Below are 24,329 nucleotides of genomic sequence, written 5' to 3' on the forward strand. Positions count from 1 at the left end.
ACAAAAGAGAGAGAAAAGTTAAGATCAATGCATTTTGATATGTGGTTTGCTCGAAGAATGCTGAAAATTAAATGAACTGATAAGAGTAGGAATGAAGTTTGGAGAAGAATGGGAAGTGACTACAGCTTATTGAAAGAAGTGATGAAAAGGAAGTGGATGCACACAGGACATATTACAAGAGGGTGCTCCGGAAACAGACTAGTTACAGCACTAGATGGATGGAGAGAGAGAGAAACAACAAGGGAGACCAAGAAGAGAATAGCTAGATGACCTAAAGGAATGGGTCCACCAGGAAGAAATACTTTGATCTGAAGAGACTTGCCCAAGACAGAAAGCTTTGGCGAATCATGACCGTGAACTTTTGACACGGAGACCACACTTGATGATAAAAAGTATTATTATTACTGGTTTCTGTCATTTATTTCAGTTTGATAAAATTAGGTTTAGCAACTAATAAATGAAGAAATAAACTACTCATTGTATTAAAATGCAGTGAGCTAATTTATTTTACTAATGGTGAGCTGGGTATGCTTATACTACGGTAATGGTGGAAGGAGAAAAAACATCAAACTTTTAATGAAGACAAGGTAAAAAAAGACAAAAAGAGAAAACTAAAAATACTGTCCTTGTCCTCAATTTTATAACTTAGAAATCAGAAAATAAGAGAAACGGAAAGAAGAAAGACTCATTTACTAGGAATCACAGTGTGCATAAAGCTGCAAACAACAAGAGCCTTGAAGTAACTACTGTAATTAAACTATTAATAATTAAATAAGATATGAGTTTAAATATTTGCAAACACACAGTTTTCAAACGAGTTCATAAGTAATTGCAATTAATATGCTAATCAAGGGGATGAAAAAATCCAAATGAATCATCACACTATTTCTGAGCAAAAAAAAGAATTAAACAATGTAACTATCCATGATTATAATACTAAATGTGTTACTGTATGCCAAGTTCCTATAGAAGCAAAATTTTCTGATTATAATGTAGAAACACAGAGCTGAGATCAAAAGAGCAGAGATTTGCTGTTCTAGTTCCCTCCAGTCAAAAAAAACTCTTGCTATCTTTCTGCACAAGAACAGTTTGTTTGGCACTTCTATTCTTTCTGATATCCAAGTTTACTTTATTTCTCAAGTAGATTTACTTTGATTTATTTTTGTTCTCAGACACTAAGGATTTGATTCATAATTAATTCAATTTATGAAAGAATTTTACATCTGCAGGACCCTAACTTCAAACTCACAGAACCAACTTTTCATCTTCCTCATTTATTCATTCAACTGCCATTTTCTGGAACAACCTTCCTTCATAAGTATTTCATGAAAATTACAATCTACAGAAGTTCAAGTCTAATGTCAACAAATATCTTCTTTTGTCTTCTCAACCTCCAACCCAACCATGGTACTAAGTACTATAGGTTCTAATACCTCTTGTGTTTGGGGTTTTTGTAAAAAAAAAAAAAAAAACACAATGCCAAATTGAATTTACAGTCTTTTCTTTCTAGTGAATACATAAGCTGTAGAAAATAGGCATGCTAAGACAGATTATGAGAGGCCTTTCACAGAGAATGCAGAGAAAAGTGGTAAGGAATTTTTTTGCTTATGTTAATACTACTAGGAAAGAGATTGGTCCACTGGATATGAATGGCATAACTACTGATGTTTCTGTGCAGATTGCTGACAAACGGAATAAATATTTTCCAGCTATATTCACATATGAATAAGTTTTTAGAGACAGGGTCAGCAGACATCCATCTAATACTAATTGGGAGTTATATGATTTTATAATAATGGAAAGGAAGGCAAAAGAGAAACTGCTATAACTAAAAGTGAATAAAGCATCTAGGATTGATGGAATCTATTCAATTTTATTAAGAGAAGCTGAAAAAGATGTAGTCAAGCCTTCAAACATAATAATGAAAAGTATCCAAAAATTTAGGGGGACGTCCCTACAGACCACTCGAAGAGCATGTGCTACTGCACTCCTGTTCCTGACCACTCGACTACAGAGGCCACCATAGCCGAGTGGTCAGGAGTGAGAGTGCAATGGCACACACTCATTGAGTAGACCAGGGTTCAAGTCCCTGACTGTTAAATATGGTTGATCTGCCAACTCGCACTGGACCAGCATGGCAGATTAGGTCCATTTCCCCCAACATGAATTGTTGAGAAGGCTTCCTACAGACTAAAGATGTGTAAATGTATTTTCTATTCATAAGGATGGTTCAAAGGGCGAAATGGGTAACTACAGACCTTGAACTTGACCTCTGTGCCAGGAAATATAATGGAGTCAATAGTTCAAGAAGTAATGCAAGATTATCTTGATAAGAGTGAAATTATAAGGAAATCACAGCATGGATTTGTTAAAGGGAAATCATGCCTGACCAATGTGATTAGCTACTGTGCGGTGGTGAGAAACGAAATCGACGCAAGGAATAATTTTGGCACTATATACTCAGTTTTTAGTAAAGTCTTTGATACTGTACCATGCTAACAATTGTTGTATAACTGGAGCAATGTGATATTAGGGATATGCTATTATTATAGCCAAAGGGATGGGTAACTGGTAGGAGACAAAGTTGTTATAAATCTCACTGCTCTTCAAAGACTAACGTAATGACAAGGATACTACAGAGGTCACCGTACTGTTTTTAATATTTAATCTGAGTTTGCTGATGATACAAAGTGCAGGGTAGTTAATGGCAGTAATCAGTGAATACGACTTCAAGAAGACCTAAATAAACCAAGCAGATGAGAGAAAAATAGAAATTACGGTTTAAAATTGTTAAATGCAAGATAGTGCACTTTGATAGCATTAATTGTGGAATAGCATACTGTTTAGGTAGCACAAAACAAGGTAGTTGATAGAGGAAAAGATGAAAAGATAAGAGGACACAGGGTAATTGTACAGTTCAACATGAAGTTCTGAGCAGTACAACAAACAGCTCATGGGATTCTATTAATGATACACGAACTTTGCCAGCAAGAACAAAGATATAATTATTCTTCTGTAAAAGGCAATGGTTAGGATGGAAGGTTTGGAAACCTCATTTTAGGAAGGACACAGATCTGTTGGAAAGGGTGCAGAGAAGAGCAGCAAGGTTAGTTGGGGACATAAAAGAATATTTTTACTAAGACTGGGGTTCCACAAATTGCAGTCTCCAGAAACTAGGCATCTGCTTTAAAAGGATTAAGTAAACTAATTGCTGGTAGCAGCTTATAATACTAACAAGGGGACATCAATTTATATTGAAAAAGGATGGTTGTTGAATAGATATGCAAAAATTTACACTCGGCCAGAGAGTTATTGAGTGTGCTGGATAAATTTCCTCAAAATGCTGTGAAAGTTGGTAGTTGGTTCAGATTTAAACTTGAAACTTTCATATGAAAGTTTCAAGTTTAAATCTGAAGAAGGATTGAGCAAATTAATAAAAAAGGATAGGCAAATGAAGTTGTTTTTTCATCCCCTTCTCTTTACTTTGGCTAATGCTCTATAAGCTTTGATTCCTTGCATCTATGTTGCCAATACTAAAATTGAATAGCTATAACAAAATATCATATTTCTTATGTGCTATTTTGACAGAGCTACTCATGTGAAAGGAAGCTTTCAGAAATAATTACAGAAAGTTCAAAGAATAGTCTTACACCAACTGAGCTCAAAGCCTTTATCAATATCCATGATGTTAATTTTTTGACTGCAAAGCTAGACATTTATTATACTATGTAACAAATTAAAAAAAAAAAAAATCTACATTCTTTGGTGTTACTTTATGAATTTGGGTGTGCTGATTCCAAATGTGATGATAGCTTTTATACATCAACAAAAGTAAATTAGCAATAAAAATACATCAGAATTTATTAACAATGTATAATTTCTGTGCAGAACAGAGTATTAATCTTTGCTATAAATAAACAAGCTCAAAAAAAATCATATGAAAGTAGCAAACCCTATTTGGGTTAATAAAAAAAATTTTACTCAAAAATGTACATTTGAATGTCATTATTTTGTGGTCAGTAAGATCATCTTATATAGTCGTCCATAATAGTTTCATCATATAGTCGTCTATAATAATTTCATCCTGCCTACCTTGGTACCACTTCTCACTGACCATGTGTCCTGGTGGAACTCTCCCTATGCTAGTCACTAACATCACCTAGATTTTGTCTGAACAAAATCCAGGTAAAAATACAAGCAATGGAATTTGATTGACATCCTGCTTCCCACGTTTCTATAATTTTCACTCTTCAATTTACCAAGAAAGCTATTCACTACAGAACAACATGACTGCCAGGCATGTCACTCAGCATCAGTGATTTTGTCTTCCAGTTCTTGTGAAGTCAACATCTGCTTAACTTTTGGACCAATAAATTTGTTACCTTTCACTTCTGCATCTTATAATTTTGTAAACAGACTGTATATGCTTGAAGGTGTCACTTTGGATTCAATGCTTTAACAAATTTCCAAATCAGTCCTGGTTTTGCATGGTTTGGTGGAAGCAAAACTGTTTCTTGGAACCAAGGGATTGCTAACTACATTGTGTGTGCCAGGCTGCAGCTCAATTCTGACAGACCATTCTCTTCTGTAGTGCTGATCTACTGCCCTGTTTTCTAAGAGGCAGAGAGGGCAAGGAACTTAGTAAAGCCACCTTGCAAAACTAGAAGGAACTCCAGCATCTCAGCAATAGTATACTGCAGGGATCTTGAGAGATCCCTGCAGTATACTATTGCTGCAATTTCTTTAATATGAACAGAACATGCAACAGGAATCAATGGGTATATATTTCTATTGTGAAGCAACACAAGTTTTAGCTGGCCTAAGACTGTTGTTTGAGCTTTTCCTAATGGCTTCCGAAAGCTTTACTTGAACTATATGAAAAGATGCCACTCTTCTGAATTGTGACTAATACCAATTTATTCATAAAGATCAGCAATTCAAAACAATAGCAATCAATGGGATTCAGCAACAGTGTAACATGCATAAATAACGTATTTTTTGTATGTGAAAGTTTTCAGCTGGGATCTAGTAGATTTTATCCTTTTAAATTAGATGTAAGGGGCTCTGCAGTGGATTTGATTATATCCAAATCCCTCACCAAGTCATCCAATTCTTGCTAATTAGAGAAATGTGGTGGTTTACTTGAAGAGGCTTCTGAGATGTAATTCCAATTAACCTGTTCACCAGATTCATCATCCAATTCTAAAGAGTCTTCTTTGGAGAATGGATTGGGAATTGGCAGGTCTTCACTATGTGGCACCAGGACAATAGAGATAGTACGTTGGGATACACTACAGCTTACTGATTCATATGCTTTTTAACTTTGATATACCCACCATACAAAAGTAGCAGTTATCGTGATGGTTTTTAGGCTCTCTCCATATTCAAGGTATAGCAAAAAGGCACACACTTATGACTACCGTGAAACCATCATTAAACAGCTAGCACAGAAGAAATATAGTGCCTACAACTGTCTTGATCACCAATAGGCATTCCAACATAGGATTCATATGCACTGCAAAATCTGGTGCCACCAACTATGTTATGCATCACCCCTTCTTCAGATATATAATATCCACAAACTTAACAGAATGAGTCTAAAGATGATTTGCATCTTTGTTTGGTAGTCTTGAAAAACTGCAAAAAAAAAAAAAAAAAAAACTGCAAAAAAAAACACATTATGGCTCTTGGATATATATCACAGCATTGGTATACACTCATGTTATATATATATATATATATATATATATATATATATATCACAAATATTTAAAACCTTTAACTGCTGCCAAAATATTGTCACTAAAGAAAAAGTTTTTTTTTTTTTTTGTTGTTACAATGTTATTATTTTACAGATTTCTTCAAAAGCAGTATTCCCTTTATCTTACAAAGAGATCTGCTTGGAGAAAATCGTAACTGCAAAATACTAAACTATTTTGGGCTGTAAAGATGATCAATAGGTAGCCCAGAATTGATTTCAAATGAATGTGCTGAAAACCATCGCCTAGCTGCTTATTAAATTATTTATCACAAATGAGAACAACAGTTCAGAACAAGAGTGGTGTGCAAGATGGACCTGCATTATTTGAAGGATGAAAACAACCATGCAACCAGAAGTGTCTTTTTGTGGGATGAAATATTACAGAAATATATGCATAGTAGATACAATAAGCCTAATTACAGAGGGCCCATTGCACACAAGGCCCCCCATTTTCATACCCCCACTAGCTAGCATGTTATATCAACAATTACAAAAAATATATATGGGAGCTGGTGCATGGCATCTATTAGACTCAGGTTAAATAATCTACCTGCCATAAACAGTAGTAAAGTTAAATGAAAACAGAAAATGTTGCAACATCATTGGTGGTGGTGGGGGAAATGGGTCTTTCAGATGCCATGCAAATACCATGTAAGTTAAATAATTATCTGACGATAATTAAAAATTCATAAACACAGAATAATACCTTGTTCACCAAGAAAAGTGATTTCGAAATTTTTGCACCACTCACTAACACCAAATCCCTGAGTTGCTTTCATGGACTGAAACACAAAACATTAAATTAAAAGTTAATAATGAATATCTTATCATTAAACATTAACTACATTCATACATTACAAATCGTCATAAATAAATATTATGCAGTACCCATTCTGATGCCATTATTATGTAAATTTAAAAATAAGAAATCTAAAAGAGATTAGAATTTAAGAAACACCACATTGTGGTCAACTGACAGAGTCAGGCATCAATGAATAGTCTACTGTGCTTTCCTTTGTCTCTTCTGCTTCCCCTAGGCTTTCAAGGGGACTCTAGATTCTTCATTAGAAGATCTCCCAATGAACATTGCACTAATCAGTTCTTTTTAATTTTTTTTGCCTCTGTCATTTGTTAAAAGTTATTGGACTTAACTATGAAGGCATCATTGGACTTGGGAGAGACTGAGAAGTGCCAATACATAAAGATAGTTTAGCATTAGCATGGCACATGATGCAAGAAAGCAAGCTTATATAGCATCAGCCAAAAAAAAAAAAAAAAACGCACACACAGACCCTTTTCATTTCACCCATCCACTTGCTCCAAATGTTTGTCTAGTTCTGCCTTGAATCTGTTTAAGTTTAAGCTATCAATTTCTACAACAACAGACAGAAGTTTGTTCCAGCAATCAACCACCCGCTGGCTAAAGGCAAACTTCCGCACAAAACTTTCTATGAGCAAAGGGGGGGGGGACAACTGCACACTGGTCAGTCTGACTTCAGTGGTAGTAAAAATCATGGAGGTAAAGATTAAGAGTACAATACAGGGATATTTAAATAGAAATGAAATTGTGAAGGCTACATAGCACAATTTTGTGCTATATAGCCTTCAACAAAGGAAAATCATGCCTAAATAACCTGGTTAGCTATTTTGACAGAATCACTAATGCAGGATATCTGAAATAATTTCAACATTGTTTATTCAATTTTAGCAAAGCATTTGACACAGTTCTGCATGAGTGATTATTGTATAAACTGAAACTTGTTGGGATAATAGTAAGATTCTCAGATGGATTGCAAGGTGGCTGCAGGCAGGTGGCAGAGGGTTGTGAGTAATGGTTACTCTTCAGCTTGGGCTAATGTTGGAAGTGCCCACAGACTGTTACTGGGACAACTGTTTCTAATTCTTATAAATGACATTAACAGAGATATAGGGGGTATGATATTAAAATTTACAGATTATGTCAAAAGTAAATCAGTGACAAGCAATGCTCATTTAGGACAACTTGGATAAGCTTCATGGTTATTCAGAAAAGTGGCAGCCATGTTTTGCAAAATTCAAAGTCACACTTGGGGAATAGTAATCCAAAAATAACTTATACACTTGGTGGAGTTGAATCAAAAATAGTAGAGGAAGAAAGGGATTTGGGGTTACAATATAGGCAAACATGAAGTTCCCTATGCAGTATAAATAAATGGCAAGGAAGTCCAATGGTGTCCTCCTATTTATGCATTATAGTACTTTTGCTTGTAGAAATAGGGAGATCATAATCTCACTGTATAAGCAATGACGAGACTGTGCTTGGAGTACTGTGCTCAAGCATGGAGACATCTAAAGAATGACACTGAGCTTTTTAAAATGCCCAAAGATAGATGACAGATATCCTTGGTGAGATTTGCAGAAGGGAACACATATAAGGAAAGACTTCAAATATGTGGGCTACAGAAATTGATATCTAGGCATCTTAGAGGGTGTACAATGAATGAAAGTGGGCTAAAATTTTATTATTATTATTTATTTTTTTGTCTAGTGCAGCAAAAGACTGCAGCTTCCCCGCACTGCATGGTAAATACTAATTATAGCTATGTAATTTAGTCAGTTTCTGAGTTTATGTCTGCTGAAGCATGAAAATTTTATCTCTATTCTTTTTACTATCATGTCCCAGAGCTTTACACACCTCAATCAGATCCCTGTAAGGTACTCAGTTAGCCACATTGCCCATCTGTCGATCTTTTCAAAAAGATTTTTTTTTTTTTAAGGTGTGAACCTAGTATTATGTATATTTGGACGCAGTATTCCATGTGAAGCCTTACGGAGTGGGATCATGACATCCCAATCTCTAAAAAAATGTTTGATGAAAAAAAAGCAAGAGGGCACCATAGTGCCTTCTTGCCACCATTCTACACTGCATTACTATTTCTCCAAGGCCAAGGGACACAGTGGTGTAATTGTTTTAGGGACTTCCCAGGGTGCAAAAATAATGCAATTACTGTGAGGAATAAAGTTTTTAGCTTTTAATATTTGTGTGTGCAAGGTTCCCAGACTACCTAAATCTGTCACTATTTCCTGATACACTTTGTATTTTGCTGCATTAAAACAGAGCTGCTTTTCTGACCATCCTTGTAACCTAAGTTGTCCTGAAGAACTGCTTTGTGCCAGTCATTAATCACCCTCCCACCTTGATATCATATCCTGTATCTCTTTTCAATGTCATTTAATAAAACCAAAAATAAGAGTGGTCCCAGTAATGATCCTTGAGGGAACTCACTATCCTCTTTCTCCTGCCCTGCAGCTACTCCGTGATACATCTGTGAATAGGCAAATGTGCAGATATTGTGTTGCAGTACAACAGAATGGCTCCATCATGCAGTTATCTTAAGTGCTTCCTACAAATGGCATATTAGAACTTCTAAAGATTGCACAGCAAAGCTCTGCATCAATTTTGCTCGACAATCCAAGGCATCAACAAAAATCACACTCTGATCTCAAACGTGATTTCCATAACCTTCCTTACCAGTGGGGTTACCTTGAATTTATTTATTGGATGCTTCTACATCAATAAAAGCATGTTTTCTCTCCAGTAACAATCCTGTCTGAAACCGTATGTCACTTTAGAATTTAAAATTTGCAGTGACATGAGAAAGTGTTCCCTTCTGAATATCAACATAACATTTTTAGGACCCATCATGCACATTTCAGTGAACTGTTAACTGTAGTGAAAAGTAGTGAATCAAATCTTGACTGTGATCTTATGAATGATTTGATCTACAACCTGAACATTGTTGTAATCAGCTGTGTGTGTGTGTGTGTGTGTGTGTGTGTGTGTGTGTGTGTGTGTGTGTGTGTTGAAAGGTACTTAGAGACCATACTGCCTCAGCAGTAAGCTTGCCTTGATGACATGTACTCTCCTTGCTGAAGCATACAATATTTGCTTCTTGGATATTGCTATTGTTTTAGGAACCACACATCTCTTCTAGTTGATGAATGTTAGCAGCTTGCATGCCTTTTGCATTAAGGAAATAGATAACAGAGCAGAGCTCAATATTTGACTACATTTTCAAACAGACTCCCTCACTTTACACTCCCATCATACATAATTTACTGTAATCACAGTTACTTCTCTTACCTTACTTTAGGGACAACCTTTCCATTTTGTAGTATTAGCATTAGTAGAGGCACACAATGCAAGAAAGCAAGCTTATGCAGCATCAGCCAAAAAAGCTCTGATTTCACCCCTCCATTTGTTCCAAATACCTGTCCAGCTCAGCCTTAAATTTATTTAGGATATCAACTTCCACAACAAAAGATGGAAGTCTGTTCCACCAATCAACTATCCGCTGGCTAAAGGCAAACTTCCGCACATCTATCCTACAACTGTCTTTCTTCAATTTGAATTTATGTATAAATTCAAATTATAGTAGCTTGGATTTCTGAAACAATATATGGAGAATACATCAAGTGTCTGTTTTTGAATGTTTCATGGCAATTTTCTGAATATCAATTATAGGATGATCCTTGATATAATGGTGGAGAACAAAAAGGAGGTAAGGGTCATCTTTGATTCAAATAAATGTAGTATTTAACTAAAAATGTTGCATATAAAATAGATCAAGAAGAGATAATACTTCTATATCTACTTACGGATTCCAGAAATCTTTCCCTCTGAATTTTTAACTGAAGCTTATCGTGGAAGTGTTTTTGGTGAATTTTTCTGACTTCATGGTAGAAAAAGTCTTGCTTATCCCTGAATGTTTCTGAACCTCCTAAAAGTTAAAATTATCTTAATAAAATTATTATCTTACATTTTATCTTACAAAGATAAAATTATTATCTTACATTTTTAAATGAAGAATTCTTACTGTTTTATAAAATTTTAACAGTTGTCATGTCATATATCCCAAATCTCATAAATAAATATTATTATTTTGACAAACATAAAAGTTATAGAATTCTTATAAATTCAATCAGGCTTTTCAGAAAATATGTACCACTACAATTTCTGATGGAGATATTCTAGCGTCTTTTGACATAGTATCTCTATACACTAACGTGCATATCCCATTCACATTACAGGCTTTATGAAAGTTTTTAACAACAGATAACACCTTAATAAAACGTACCTCTCTTTCCATCAATAATATCCTTGAACTCACTTCGCTATTACTAGATGCCAGATATTTCAGATTTAATAACAAAATTTTTCAACAAATATTCGGTTTACCCATGGGTTTAGGCATTTCCGCTCCTCTGTCTGAAATTTATTTAGCTACAATAGAGAATCAAATTTTACAACCCTTTCCTTCAGAAATAAAATTATACACACGTTACACAGATGATATACTCATAATAGGTAATAGATCCACTATAGACAATCTTTTTTTCAAAATTTAATTCAATACACAATAGATTAAAACTCACTCTTGAAACTGAAACGAACAATCAAATCAACTTTTCTTAACCTTACCATTTACAAAAAAGGCACAAAACTAGGTACAAAGATTTTCAGAAAAAATACACACACAGGAAAATACCTACATTTTGCTTGGCACCACCCTCTTAGTACAAAAAAAGCTGTCCTATACAACCAAATCCATAATGCCATAAAATATAGTTCCTTACAAAATGAATTAACTAACGAACTTCAATACCTCACAGAAAAATTTATAGCAAGGAACTACCCAACCCAACTAATCCAACACACCATTTCTGCAGCCAAAAGTAAAATTAACAACCCACCCAAACCCACTACTAAGGAAAATACACGCATCATCCTCCCTTACCATAGCGAACTTGCCGAACAGTTCTGCCGAGTATTTACAGGCACAGATATCTCCGTCATTTTTTCAGCTTATAATAAACTCGGATCCTTATTTAATACTTACAAAGACACACATAAGTACCCGACTAGCAATTTGAACAATATAATTTATCTGATCAAATTTCAACCAAACTGTGATGCCTGCTATATTGGTAGTACTAAAACAAAGTTTGGTTCTACCAAAACCTCTAATACTTGCGCATACTACCACTATAATAGTTTTAGAACTGGAAAATCTAGCATGGAACTTACAATACATGCCCATATCCACAATCACACTCCCCTAATCGATTCCGCTATCACTATTATTAAACTTAAAACCAGCCACAAAATTCTTCAATATGAAGTTCTCATTATTGAATGGTTCCGACACCATTCTAATCTCAATATTATAAATGCAAAACTCCCTTAATTTAATCTTACCCCGGCTTGGAATCTCTCACATTTGAAATTCCCATGTGTTCCAAAGAGCATCACGAGAGTATAGATAATTCTTTAAATACAGCACGCGTCTACTCCCCACTTAACTTTGCCAACTGAAGACATTATAACTTAACGAAAGTCTGTGGTTATGACTATTGGCATTATCAATTTTCTACCTTATAACAACCAGGGATGGAGTGGTGCACTTCTGCTTCCTTGCGCTTATCTTAAATTCCGTTAAATTAACTTATTTTTTATCCCGCCTTAATTCATTAATTTAATTATTCCACCTTAAATTTAGCCATCAGTCTCTTCATAAAACTATTGCAGGTTATATTCAAGGTGAGTACCGTACATTAAGCAATTGCTATTTAATCATCATCATCATCAGCCATTTTCAATCGACTGCAGGATGAAGGCCTCTCCAGCAACTTTCCAGTTCCTTCTGTTTTGAGCACTGGCCATCCATTTACTACCCACAAACTCATGAATTTCATCTATCCATTTCCGCCTTTGTCTTCCAGGTTTTCTTCTAGCTCCTCTTGGGTACCATTCTGTTATTTTCTTAGTCCATCTGTCATCATGTCTTCGAGCTATGTGTCCTGCCCAAGACCATTTTAGTTTTTTGTTTTGATAAGAATGTCCTTTACTTGAGTTTGCTGCCTAATCCATGTGTTTCTCTTCTTATCTAACAGTCTGATTCCCAATATAATTCGCTCCATTCTTCGCTGTGTAGTTCTCAGCTTCTCTTCCATTCTTTTGGTGAGTGCCCAAGTTTCACTTCCATAAGTCCTGGTGGGGAGTATACATTGGTTCATTATTTTACGTTTCAGACAAACTGGAATTTTTTTTTTTTTTATGTGAACCCCAAACACGAGAGGTATTAGGACCTATAGTACTTAGTACCGTGCTTGGGTTTGAGGTTAAGAAGACGAAAGAAGATATTTGTTGACATTGGACTTGAACTTCTGTAGATTGTAATTTTCAGTAAATACGTATGAAGGAAGGTTGTTCCAGAAAACGGCAGTTGAATGAATAAATGAGGAAGATGAAAAGTTGGTTCTGTGGGTTTGAAGTTGGACAGTAAATGGATGTTGGCTGGTGGCGGCACGTGTTCGGACTGTTTTGAAAGAGAGAGCAGGAATTATAGAAGCCAATTCAGAAGAACAGTGCCCATGGAAGTATCTGTGGAAGAGGCATGCAGCAGAAACAGTGCGTCTATGAGAAAGCGAGTGGAGAGACTCTGTTAGAGATGAATCATTAATTAACCTAACTGCCCTCTTCTGAATGGAATCAAGAAGCCGGAGAGAGGTTTTGGGGGCACCACCCCAGATATGGGAACAATATTCCATGGCAGGGCGAATTTGCGATTTATACAGAGTGAGCAGCTGTTTGGAAGAAAAGTAACGCTGAGAGCGAAAGAGAAAACCAAGTTTTTTAGATGCAGAGGAAGCAATATTTGTAATGTGCTTGTGCCAAGAGAGATTAGAAGTCAGGGTAATCCCCAAAAGAGATATATCATTTTGCCTAGAAATCGGAGGGTCACTAAAGATAAGCATAGGAGCAGAAGAATCCTTTTTGCGAGATATAAGACAAGACTGAGTTTTAGAAGGGTTGAAATCAACTAAGTTGTCTCTGCCCCACTGGAGAATTACCTGAAGATCGGCATTTAAGGAATTGGTAGCAGATTTTCGAGAAGTTGAAGCTGATTGAGCAGGACAAGGTTTCTCAAAATGGAAAGTTGAGTGCAATGTGCTATCATCGGCAAAACTATGGATAGGATTTCCAGTCAATGGAAGAAGGTCATTGATATACAAGAGGAAAAGAGTGGGGGAAAGAACTGAACCTTGGGGGACACCAGCATTAGTAGAGAAGTTAGAAGACAGAGAGCCATCTACCATCACATTCAGTGAGCGATCAGGGAGAAAACTGGATAACCAATTACTAAAAACAGTTGGCAAACCATAAGATGGAAGCTTGTTTAGAAGACCTTTATGCCAAACACGATCAAAAGCCTTTGAGATGTCAAGAGCAACTACTTGTGTTTCACCGAACCTTTCCATTGAATTAGTCCATAAATGGGTAACATAAGCCAGAATATCTCCAGTGGATCGACACTGACGGAATCCATACTGGTGATCGTTGATCAGACGGAAGGTTTCTAGGTAGTTTAAGAGTTGGCGGTTAATTGATTTCTCCATTACTTTAGAAAGAGTAGAAGTAATTGCAATGGGACGGTAATTGGATGGGAGGAATTTGTCACCCTTTTTAGGAACTGGCTGAATATGAGCAAATTTCCAAGCAGAAGGAAAAACACCTTTGGAATAAGAAAGTGAAAAAAGGCGGCAAAGAATAGGAGTAAGTTCAGGAGCACAGGTTTTGAGAACAAGTGGAGAAATACCAACAGGACCTGGAGCTTTCTTAGCATCAAGATTCATCAAAATCCTTCTGATATCCTTTTGACGGAAGACCACAGGAGGCATTGAATGGAGCGTGTTGGGAATGGTGGGAGGTGTTTTACCAAGATCATTAATACATGAGCTGGAAGAAAAATGGGATGCTAGCAGGTAAGCTTTATCCTTGGCTGAAGTGGCAACAGAACCATCTGGTTTGGACAGAGGTGGGAGCAAAGATGGGCAAAAGTTGCGGCCAATAGCTTTGGCAAGAGACCAGAATGCTCGGCTACCATTAGGGCAAGCAGCAAGTTTTCTACTCTTAGCCTGTTCAAACTCTAGTTTGGACTGGTTAATAACTGCTTTACAACTGTTGCGAGCTTTGGTGTAGGCAGAAAATGAAACTGAAGAATTAGAAACAAGCCAATTACGATATGCAACATTCTTCTCTTGGACAGCCTTAGCACATTTATTGGAAAACCAAGGTTTAGATAAAGGACGAGATTTTAAAGTGGAGTGTGGGATAAAGGATTCCATTCCTGCAAGAATAATTTCACTGACACGATCTGAGCAAACGTTGACATCAGAAGTTTTGAAACAGTAATCCGACCAAGGAAAAGAAGAAAAGTCTCGCAGGTCATCCCATTTTGCAGAGGAATATTGCTCTTCAGTATGTGACTATATTTCCTGAATGCTATCCATCCAAAATTTATTCTTCTCTTGACTTCCAGCCATTTATCATTATTACAGCTAATAACTTGCCCTAGATAAGTATATGACTCCACCTTTTCAATTACTGCTCCTTCAATCATTATTTCTCTTTCTGTGGCATACTTGTTCATCATTACTTTTGTTTTAGCCATATTCATCCTTAGTCCAAAATCCTTACTAACTCTGCATAACCGATTAAGATTTTCCTCTAATTCTTTGGGATCGTGGCTTATGACCACAATGTCATCTGCAAATCGTAAATGGTTTAGGTACTCTCCGTTCACATTGACTCCTTTCTGCGACCAGTCTAATCTTCTGAAAGCTTCCTCAAGGGCAGCAGTAAATAGCTTCGGAGATACTGCGTCTCCTTGTCGAACTCCTTTCTCGATTTTAAATTTCCTACTGTCTTTGTCTAGTTTAATAAAGGGGGTAGAACTCTCATATATTTTCTTCAAAATTATTATATGCGGGGTATCTATACCTTGTCTTTCCAGTGCCCAAAACATTTCCTTATGCTGTATGGAGTCAAATGCCTTTTCATAATCCACAAATGCCAGGCATAATGATGTTTTATATTCATTTGCTTTCTCCATTAACTGTGATATTACTATGGATACTTATCCATAGTTGAGGATCCTGTCCTAAAGCCAGCTTGCTCTTTCGGTTGATTCTCATCAAGTATTCTTTCTAATCTGTTAGTAATGACCCTTGTGAACAACTTGTAGATGTGGGATAACAAGCTAACTGGTCTATAATTTCCAATTTCTGATTTATCTCCTTTCTTATGCAGCAAAACTATGATTGCATTATTCCACTGCTTAGGCATCAACTTTTCTAATGCACTTTGTGAAGAGCCTTGCCAGTTTTTGTGTTATGTCTCTTCCTCCCAATTTTAACAACTCTACAGTAACTTCATCTTCCCTCGGGGCTTTCTGATTCTTCATTTTCTTCAATGCATGTTCTACCTCACCAGGAAGAATATCGGGTATGTCGTATGTGTTGCTACTTTGCAATCCATCTTCCCCACTGCTGGCATCATTCCCTCGCTCCTTGTATAATTCTCTATAGTAGTCTTCTGCTATTTGAATTATGCCTTCTCTGCTGCTTATAAGTACACCATCGCTATTGTTCAGTTTCAGTATCATTTGTCTTTCTGTATTACTGTTCATGGCTGCTGATTTAAATCCTTTGTTTTCCCTTAATGCTTGTTCTACTTTTCTTGTGTTAAATCTTCTTATGTCCTCTCTGAGTCTCTTTCTAATGGCTTTGCATAACTCAGTATACTCAATTTTCTCCCTGTCAGCGTTTTCCTTGCTCTTCATTTGTCGTCTTCGATTCATCATGACAAGTGTTTCTTGACTAATTTTTTCTACTGTGGATTTCTTTTTCCCTATAGGTTTCTTGGGCTTTATCACTTCCAGAATGTTGTAATATTCCTCGTCGATATCTTGGTCCTGAGCAGTTTGCAGAAGCTCAAACTTGTTCTTAAGTTCCAGTAGATACTGCTTTTTGCTATTTAATACTTAGAATATTTTTGATACATCTGATATGCTTGTTGTAAAAGAAGTCAAGCTTACAGTTTTAATGTATTCATCTGATTATCAATATTAATACAACTCCAATTTTGGAGCATTCAAGAAATTCAAAATGAAAAAAAAAAAAAGAAAAAAACACCACTCCCATTTCACCCCTCCGTTTGTTCGAAATACCTGTCCAGCTGAGCCTTAATTTATTTAGGCTATCGACTTCCACAACAATAGATGGAAGTCTGTTCCACCAACCAATTACCCGCTGGCTAAAGGCAAATTTACACACATCTATCCTACTTCTGTCTTTCCTCTTTGAATTTATGTCCTCTCAGGTGATTATTCTGAGCAAGAGTAAGAATCCCATCTGCATTGAGCATGCTCAAACCATTCAAGGCTTTATACACCTCTATCAGATCACCTCCCAGGTGCCTAGTCGCAAGACACTGTAATTTACAAAACTTAAGCCTTTCTTCGTAAGAGCAACCCTTTGTTCCATTCACTAATCTTGTTGCCCTTCTCTGTACTCATTCCAGCAGCTCTACATCCTTCTTGAAATGAGGCCTCCAGACCTGTATACAGTACTCAAGGTGTGGCCTGACCATTGCCTTATACAAGGGAATAATCACCTCCTTATCTCTGCTAGAAAAATTCCTGTATATCATTGACAAGACACCATGAGCTACTCTTGCAGCAGGGATAAGGAGGTGATTATATGTAGTACTTTACATTTGTCAATGTTAAACTTCATTTGCCACCTCTCAGCCCATCTGCTCAACCTTTCCAGATCCTGTTGCAGCAGCATAGCGTCAGTAGTGTCCTTAACAACCCTGCCTACCTTTGTATCGTCTGCAAACTTGGACATTAAGTTTGATATACCATCATCAATATCATTTATAAATACAGAAAACAACAATGGACCCAACACTGAACCCTGAGGGACTCCACTAATAACATTAGTCCATGATGGGCAGTGTCCATTGATTACCACTCTGTCTTCTCCCCCTCAACCATCCCTTTATCCATAGCAGCAATTTGCCTCCAATGCCACAATGCTCCAATTTGTGCAGCAGTCTTCCATGTGCAACAGTATCAAAAGCCTTTCTAAGATCCAAATATATAATATCAAAGTTATTCCCTGCATCATAGTATCCATTCAAATTGGTCAGACAAGACTTCCCCTTAACAAAACCACACTGTGTCCAAGCTATAACTGAAGTCTTGTCTAGATGATCCTGCAGTGCTTCTTTAACCAGTGCCTCCATTAATTTTCCTAGAACAGAAGTTAAACTCACAGGTCTATAATTACTTGTCAGTCTTTGATCCTCCTTTGTGAATCGGGGTCACATTTGCACATCTCCAGTCTATGGGTACCTCCCCCGAGTGCAAAGAAGCTCCCATAATTAGGGCTAAGGGTTCGCTTACTTCCTTTGCTGCCTCCTTTAATATAAATGGATAGATCCCAAAAACCCCAGGTGCCTTTTTTATGTTTATCCTCAACAATTTCTCCTCCACTTTCCTCTCAGTTATTACAAAATCATCTAGCTCACTGCCAGAGTTTACTTCACCTCTGGCATTCCCCTTCCTGAATAACTCCTTATGTGTGAATGTAGATGCAAAATACTCATTTAGTTTGTTAGCCACCTGAGCAGGATCCTCAACTGTTGAACCATCAATATCCTGTGGACCAATCTGATTCATCCCTTTCCTTATTGAGTTTACTTAGGTAAAGAACTCTTTTCTGTTTTTCTTTGCATCCTTTTCCAAGGATTTCTCATAATCTGCCTTTGCCTGGCTAATCTCCTTTGTGACTTGGTTGTTTGTTTGTTATTTGGTTTTTAGGAGCATTAGCAACTAAGGCCATATTGCTCCAGGAATATGCGGTGGTCATTCCCTTGACCTTTCCGCATCCTCCGTATTTGGTGGTGACGGGCTCGAACCCCGGTCTAATCAAGAAGCGTGTGCTACGCACTGCTGCTCCTTCCCACCTGGCTACGGAGGCGCCTTTGTGACTTGGTTACAGATCAGCTTATATCTATCATAGGTTTCCATGTCACCCATCAATTTATATGTATCACATGCTGCATTTTTCTTTTCTGCCATATGTCTCATTAGTTCATCTGACATCCATTTAGGCCTAAACCTTGAACAATATTTCTTAGTTGGTATGTAAAGCCTTGTAGCTTCCAAGTTAATTTCTTTGAATGCTTCCCATTTTGAATTTGCTGTTGGTAACATCATCAGTTGGTCCCACTGTATAGAATTCAAATACTGTCTTAGACCATTGTAGTTGCCCTTACGAAAGCAAAAACCCTTCCCTTTACCCCTGATGGTAGTTACCTCTGAGTAAATCCCACTTCAGCACACTGTGATCACTGCCATCTAGTGGTTCCTTTATCTGCAGATTCTCAATGCATGAAGAATCACTACTGATAATCAGATCAAGAGTATTACTCCCTCTAGTTGCCTCCCGAACATGCGGATGTAGAAAACAATCATCCAATAAATCCACAAAAGCCTTGCTAGTGTGTGAGTGACCAACCCACAAATTCCAGTCAATATTTGGGAAATTAAAATCTCCCATTATAAGACTCTCTGATTTACTGGCCCACTATTTCCCTGTACAGTTTCTTATTATATTCATCAGAGTCTTTAGGCCTATAGCACACTCCTACTCTCAATTTTGATCTCCCAATGCTTATGTCACACCAAACTGACTCGACACTGCACTGTCCAGCGATGTTGACTGGCTTCACTTACTTGGATTTTATGTGTTTCTTAACTAATAGCATAACCCCTCCTCCCTTCCTATCCTGTCTATACTTTCTGTAGACATTGTACTCCCCAAATTCCAGTTCTGCATTCCTTATATCTGTGTGACACCACGTCTCTGAAATCCCAACAATATCTGCCTTTGATGTTTTGAGCAATACCTCAAATTCAAATTTATTTACTAAACTCCTAGCATTGGTGTACATGCAAGTATACATGCACCTGTTCCTATTCTTAGCTACCCTAACACAACCCATGTGTTTACTTGTACCGCAATGACTCCCAGCGGTCTCTGAAATATCCTGCATCTTGTTTTCCAGGTTGCTGCTCATTACAATAGAAGCAGTGCAAGAATCACTTTCACCTCTGCCAGGGGCTACTGTTAATCTATTAGTCCTTGCATCCCCGCAAGCTAGCAGTTTTCCGACCCACCTAACACTGCCTCTATAGCATCAGCAAATATTCTTGCAACCTTTCTATTTAAGTGTATCCCATCCCTGTAGAAGCATTCTCTCCTGTTAACAAGTACAGTCGAGGCTGAAAAAAATTCTACACCTTGAGCCTTGCACAATCTTTCCAGGGCCGAATTGATCAACAAGGCTCTCATCACATACTCCCTCCTATCGTGTCTGAGCAGAATTGCAGACACTTTCAAATTCAACCCTAATTCGCGGCTTTTTTTCAACAGTGACCTGTACTTGTTAAGTAAATCTGCCGGTCTCCTACTCTTAATATCATTAGTGCCAACGTGCACAACTATATCACCTTTTGTGCCCTTAAAAGATGATATCTGCTGTACAACGTCATCAACCTTTGCCCCTGGCAGACTTCCCTTCAGTACTGTGCATCTCGGCAACAGTTAAGAGTAGGCAGAGATTATAAAAGCAATCCACAGTAGATAGTATAGATTATGTTAATAACAAATAAGTGACTGATAAAAACAACATACGAATTTCAAAGTGTAGTAAAAGAACCTAAAAATATGTAAAATGTAATGAATCTGGAAGACAGTTTCCAATATGGGATATCAAAAACATATTTATAAATACTATCTTTATACTAAAACCAACACTGAATGAATTATCGAAAATGAAATGAATGGGGGGGGGGTCGGGAAGAAAGAAAAGAGGCAATATTATTATTGTGAAGTTAATTTGGCAGGCAAAAATAACTCCAGCATCAATTAATAATGGAAAATTTCCTTTGTCACCACAATCAGAAATGTTTTGGAAAGTGCATAGCAACACAAAAGTAATAGCAACTGTTTCCTTTCATAAGATATTAATTCTACACTAAGTACAAACCACAAAGGTAAGCAGTCACTCAACTCAGTAAGTACTTCTATTTAAACTTCCTTCAAATTTTCTATTTGAAGGAAGCAAGCAGAAAAGTGGAGGAAGGCCCATTAAGCACAGGTTACGAGGCAATGTTTTAGTTAGTCATAGCCTCCATATTTACTTAATGTCTTCACGTGACATTTTTCCTCTTCCTCAAGTAAAGAAAACAATTATGGCCTCTACATCATTTAACGATGTAGAGGCCATAAAACAAAATGCAATGAAAAGCTTTTTAGAAATTTTAAAGGCTGAACTGCAAAGAACTATTATCTAGTTACACACTGCCTTTTGTTCAATTTCAGGGAGATCTTTACTTCTGATAAAGACTTAAGGCTGAGTTTTTGATTCTCTTTAAACTGAACATAAGTTCAAGCCTTGGGCTTATGATCACCATAGAGATAAATGCTGTTATTTACAATTCTCCCTAAGTTGATGTCAATTTAAATTGCCTAGTATCAGCAGAAAGGTAAATCCATTTTAAACAAAGAACAGTCAATGAATGCGTTTTAAAACAGAAGTTTTTCATACATATATCACTTGATTAATCAATTAGACAAAATATATCATTCAATTTGGTACATTCACTTACAGAGACTACCCATCAACTGATGAAAAACCAGTAAGCTTTGAAACAGCTCTCCTAGCAATGTTCAGATTTTTAAATATATAGCGGATTTGTCCTTTCTGGCAATATATCCTTTCTATACAAACTCTAATCTTCACGGAATATAAGGTTATGACATTTTTCAATATTTAGTTTTATAAAGTTATTAGCATCTTTAGCAGAGTCTTGAATAATAACACTTTTTTTAAGGTGAATATATGCCCACACCTTGGTGTCAAAAACTCATCCCTTAATGGGAGCAGAGTTGCCTATGATCGAAATCAATGAAGGATATAATATAATATTTACTTGGTTTCAATTGCTGCACTGAAATACAACCCAATAACTGTATATTAATGTTATTTTATTTTCTAAAAAAAATGGGAAAAAAATCATTGTGAATATATTTTAATTCATCCTCGTGGTTTTTTTTTTTTTTTTTTTTTCTCCACTGAAAAATTATCTATAGATACCAATGTATAGAAAACAGTGCCTGAAGGTAGCTTTGCCTTACACTAGTATTTTTTCCTATATTTTTAAATTTATAAAAGGGGGGAGATCATATACTTGCAAAGTTAATACATTATTCATAAAGCTATTTAACTCAATAATGACCGAGTTATTTTAATCACAGTTTACCCAGGGTTTTAAAGAATATAAATGCAGAACCTGATTGTGGCGTAGATTAAGCAACAATCAACTTGACTTATACTGAAGCATTATATACACATTAAATTAAATTAACATAAATTTCAACCTTCTTTTTTCCAACAGGTCTTGGCTACTAAGTTTTAATAAAGTACTAAAATTAAATGTTTAATCAAAGTAAAGAAGAATTTTAACCTATTTTTTAGTACCAGTTCTGCAGCTCTTAAAAATATAGTGTCAAAAATTGGTGACTTAACCAATTCCTTGGCATAAGCTTAGTCATAAAAGTCATTATTAACTTATATAAGTTATTTATTACTAAGTTATACTTATATCTTAGACAAAATATTACTCTCTCATGACAAAAAATATTGCCATTTGAATCTACAGTCAACTGTGATTTTCATTAACTGTAATGAGTAATACAATGTTTTCTTGGTGATTCAGAGTAATATTGCTTAAATCATGTCTCAAATTATAGGGCACTTTCTATTTTAATAATCCTCTATTACTTATGTCATTTGTTTAAATGTATTTTATCCACTGAATCCTAATCTTATCACATTCACAAAAATTATCTTAAAAACTACTGAACATGTCTTCAAGTAAATTTTCCAAGGTAAACACAACTCTTATGAAAAAAAGAAAACACAAAACCATAACAAATACAGCAAATTACTGTTGTAGTTGAGGTTGAATTTGGCTACCTAATATTCAAAATAAAATAACTTTTTCCTTTCTGATTTGGATCACATACAGACACTGACATTTTTCTGGATGCCTGAAATACAATCAGGAATTAAGTTCATAAGTGCTGATATCCTTTTGAAGAGGTAGTGCTTATAAGTTCTCACCTATTTATCTTAAAAGTTGTGCTCATTCACTGGTGGGAGTGTCTCTTCTTGAGTGGGGGTGTTCACACTGCTGAAGATGAGCACTGCTTTGTCTTTTCTTATTTATATTTTTATTTTATTTCATTTTATTTTGAATATCAGGTAGCCTGGTACATAGGAGCAGAACTCAAGCTGTTTAACCTAAGGAATTATTGCATCTTTACATGAGTTTTGAAATATCAAAGAATATTTTTAATTAATTTACTTTTAACAAGGAGTTATGTATTCAACTTTTATGAGTTGCAAGCAAAGTTGGGCATTTCCTTTAGACTGCAACTAACAGTGATGCCTCTTTTCTCAGAAACCTTGTTACTGGGGTATAATCTTCTAGACTGGGATTATGTGAGGTGTTCCTATGAAATTGGCAAGAACAAATGAAGGATTAGTGACTGTGAGTCACTAATTCCTTCTTTCACACAGCTATAGCGAATGGTGTTAGCTAATCTATATCTTTGCTTATTACTACTATGCTACAAAAATATATAAAATAAGAAAACAGAAAATAAGTATAAAAAAACTAACTCAAACATATAAACAAAGAATTTACATAGTCCAGCCGAAGCCAGAGCCAGCAAGCAATATACTAAAAAAAAATTATTTAAAAATGAGTCCCTCACTCTGATATCCCACTAATAATCAAATAAAATGTAATAAATAAATAAATTCAAAATAAATTATTCAAAATGTAGTTACATTTCAATGGTTTCTGCTGCTATACTGAAGTCACATCATGATACAAATCACTGGAATCAGAGGAATCACTGGCATTGTGTGAATAATAAGGTTTTGACTCCTCTACAAACAGTATCAACATAACTTTACCAACAGAAGGGTACAACTTTGAATTTCTTGGCCACTGGCAATGAAGTATGTTTCAACTTTTGACACTTGCTTTAAGGGGATGAAACACAGCATCTATGTTTCACCCCCACTGACAATCCTTTCCAGAAAAGTCTCTCCTTTATAATATTGCTGTAAAAAATATACATCCCCAAATGCTCACCTGTGTGTATCTGTAAGCTGTCTTGGGACCACTTTGCACAAATTTTGCAATATCTTGCATGACCAAATAGACCCAATCTAATGCCTAACATTTTAACTACATCATTGACTAATAGTTGAGAGTACATTAAATCATAATGTTGTTTGCCATTTCTGAGGCTGTTCGATGGCCTGATCTTCAGTGATCATGCTTGCTCTGCAATTTCTGAATCTTTTCACCCATTCATACACCTTTCTTTATGTAATATAATTATCCACATATGAGCTATCATTCATCTGTTAATTTTAAAGTGTTTCACTCTTTAAGCCCATGAAAATCAAAGTACCATATATTGCTCAACAATGGTGCAATGTGTTATTGTTGTTGTTATTTGGTTTTTAGGAGCATTAGCAACTACGGCCATATTGCTCTGGGGATATGCGGTGGTCATTCCCTGACCTTTC

The 24,329-nt window shown here is 36.1% G+C and overlaps 1 protein-coding gene across 1 annotated transcript in view; it reads right to left on the bottom strand.

Moving 5' to 3' along the window:
* Positions 1-24,329, bottom strand: part of LOC150082305 (apoptosis-resistant E3 ubiquitin protein ligase 1) — a 254,272-nt gene that overhangs the window by 33,773 nt on the left and 196,170 nt on the right. Inside the window, exons 12-13 of the mRNA XM_090379226.1 lie at positions 10,400-10,521; positions 6,468-6,543 (exon numbers count right to left, since the gene is read on the bottom strand). Coding sequence (XP_090235352.1) covers positions 6,468-6,543; positions 10,400-10,521 — 198 coding nt within the window. The remainder of the gene's footprint in view (positions 1-6,467; positions 6,544-10,399; positions 10,522-24,329) is intronic.

The sequence above is a fragment of the Mastigoproctus giganteus genome, chromosome 8 (genome assembly GCF_048544385.1).
Source record: "Mastigoproctus giganteus isolate SK-2022 chromosome 8, ASM4854438v1, whole genome shotgun sequence".
NCBI classification, from domain to species: domain Eukaryota; kingdom Metazoa; phylum Arthropoda; class Arachnida; order Uropygi; family Thelyphonidae; genus Mastigoproctus; species Mastigoproctus giganteus.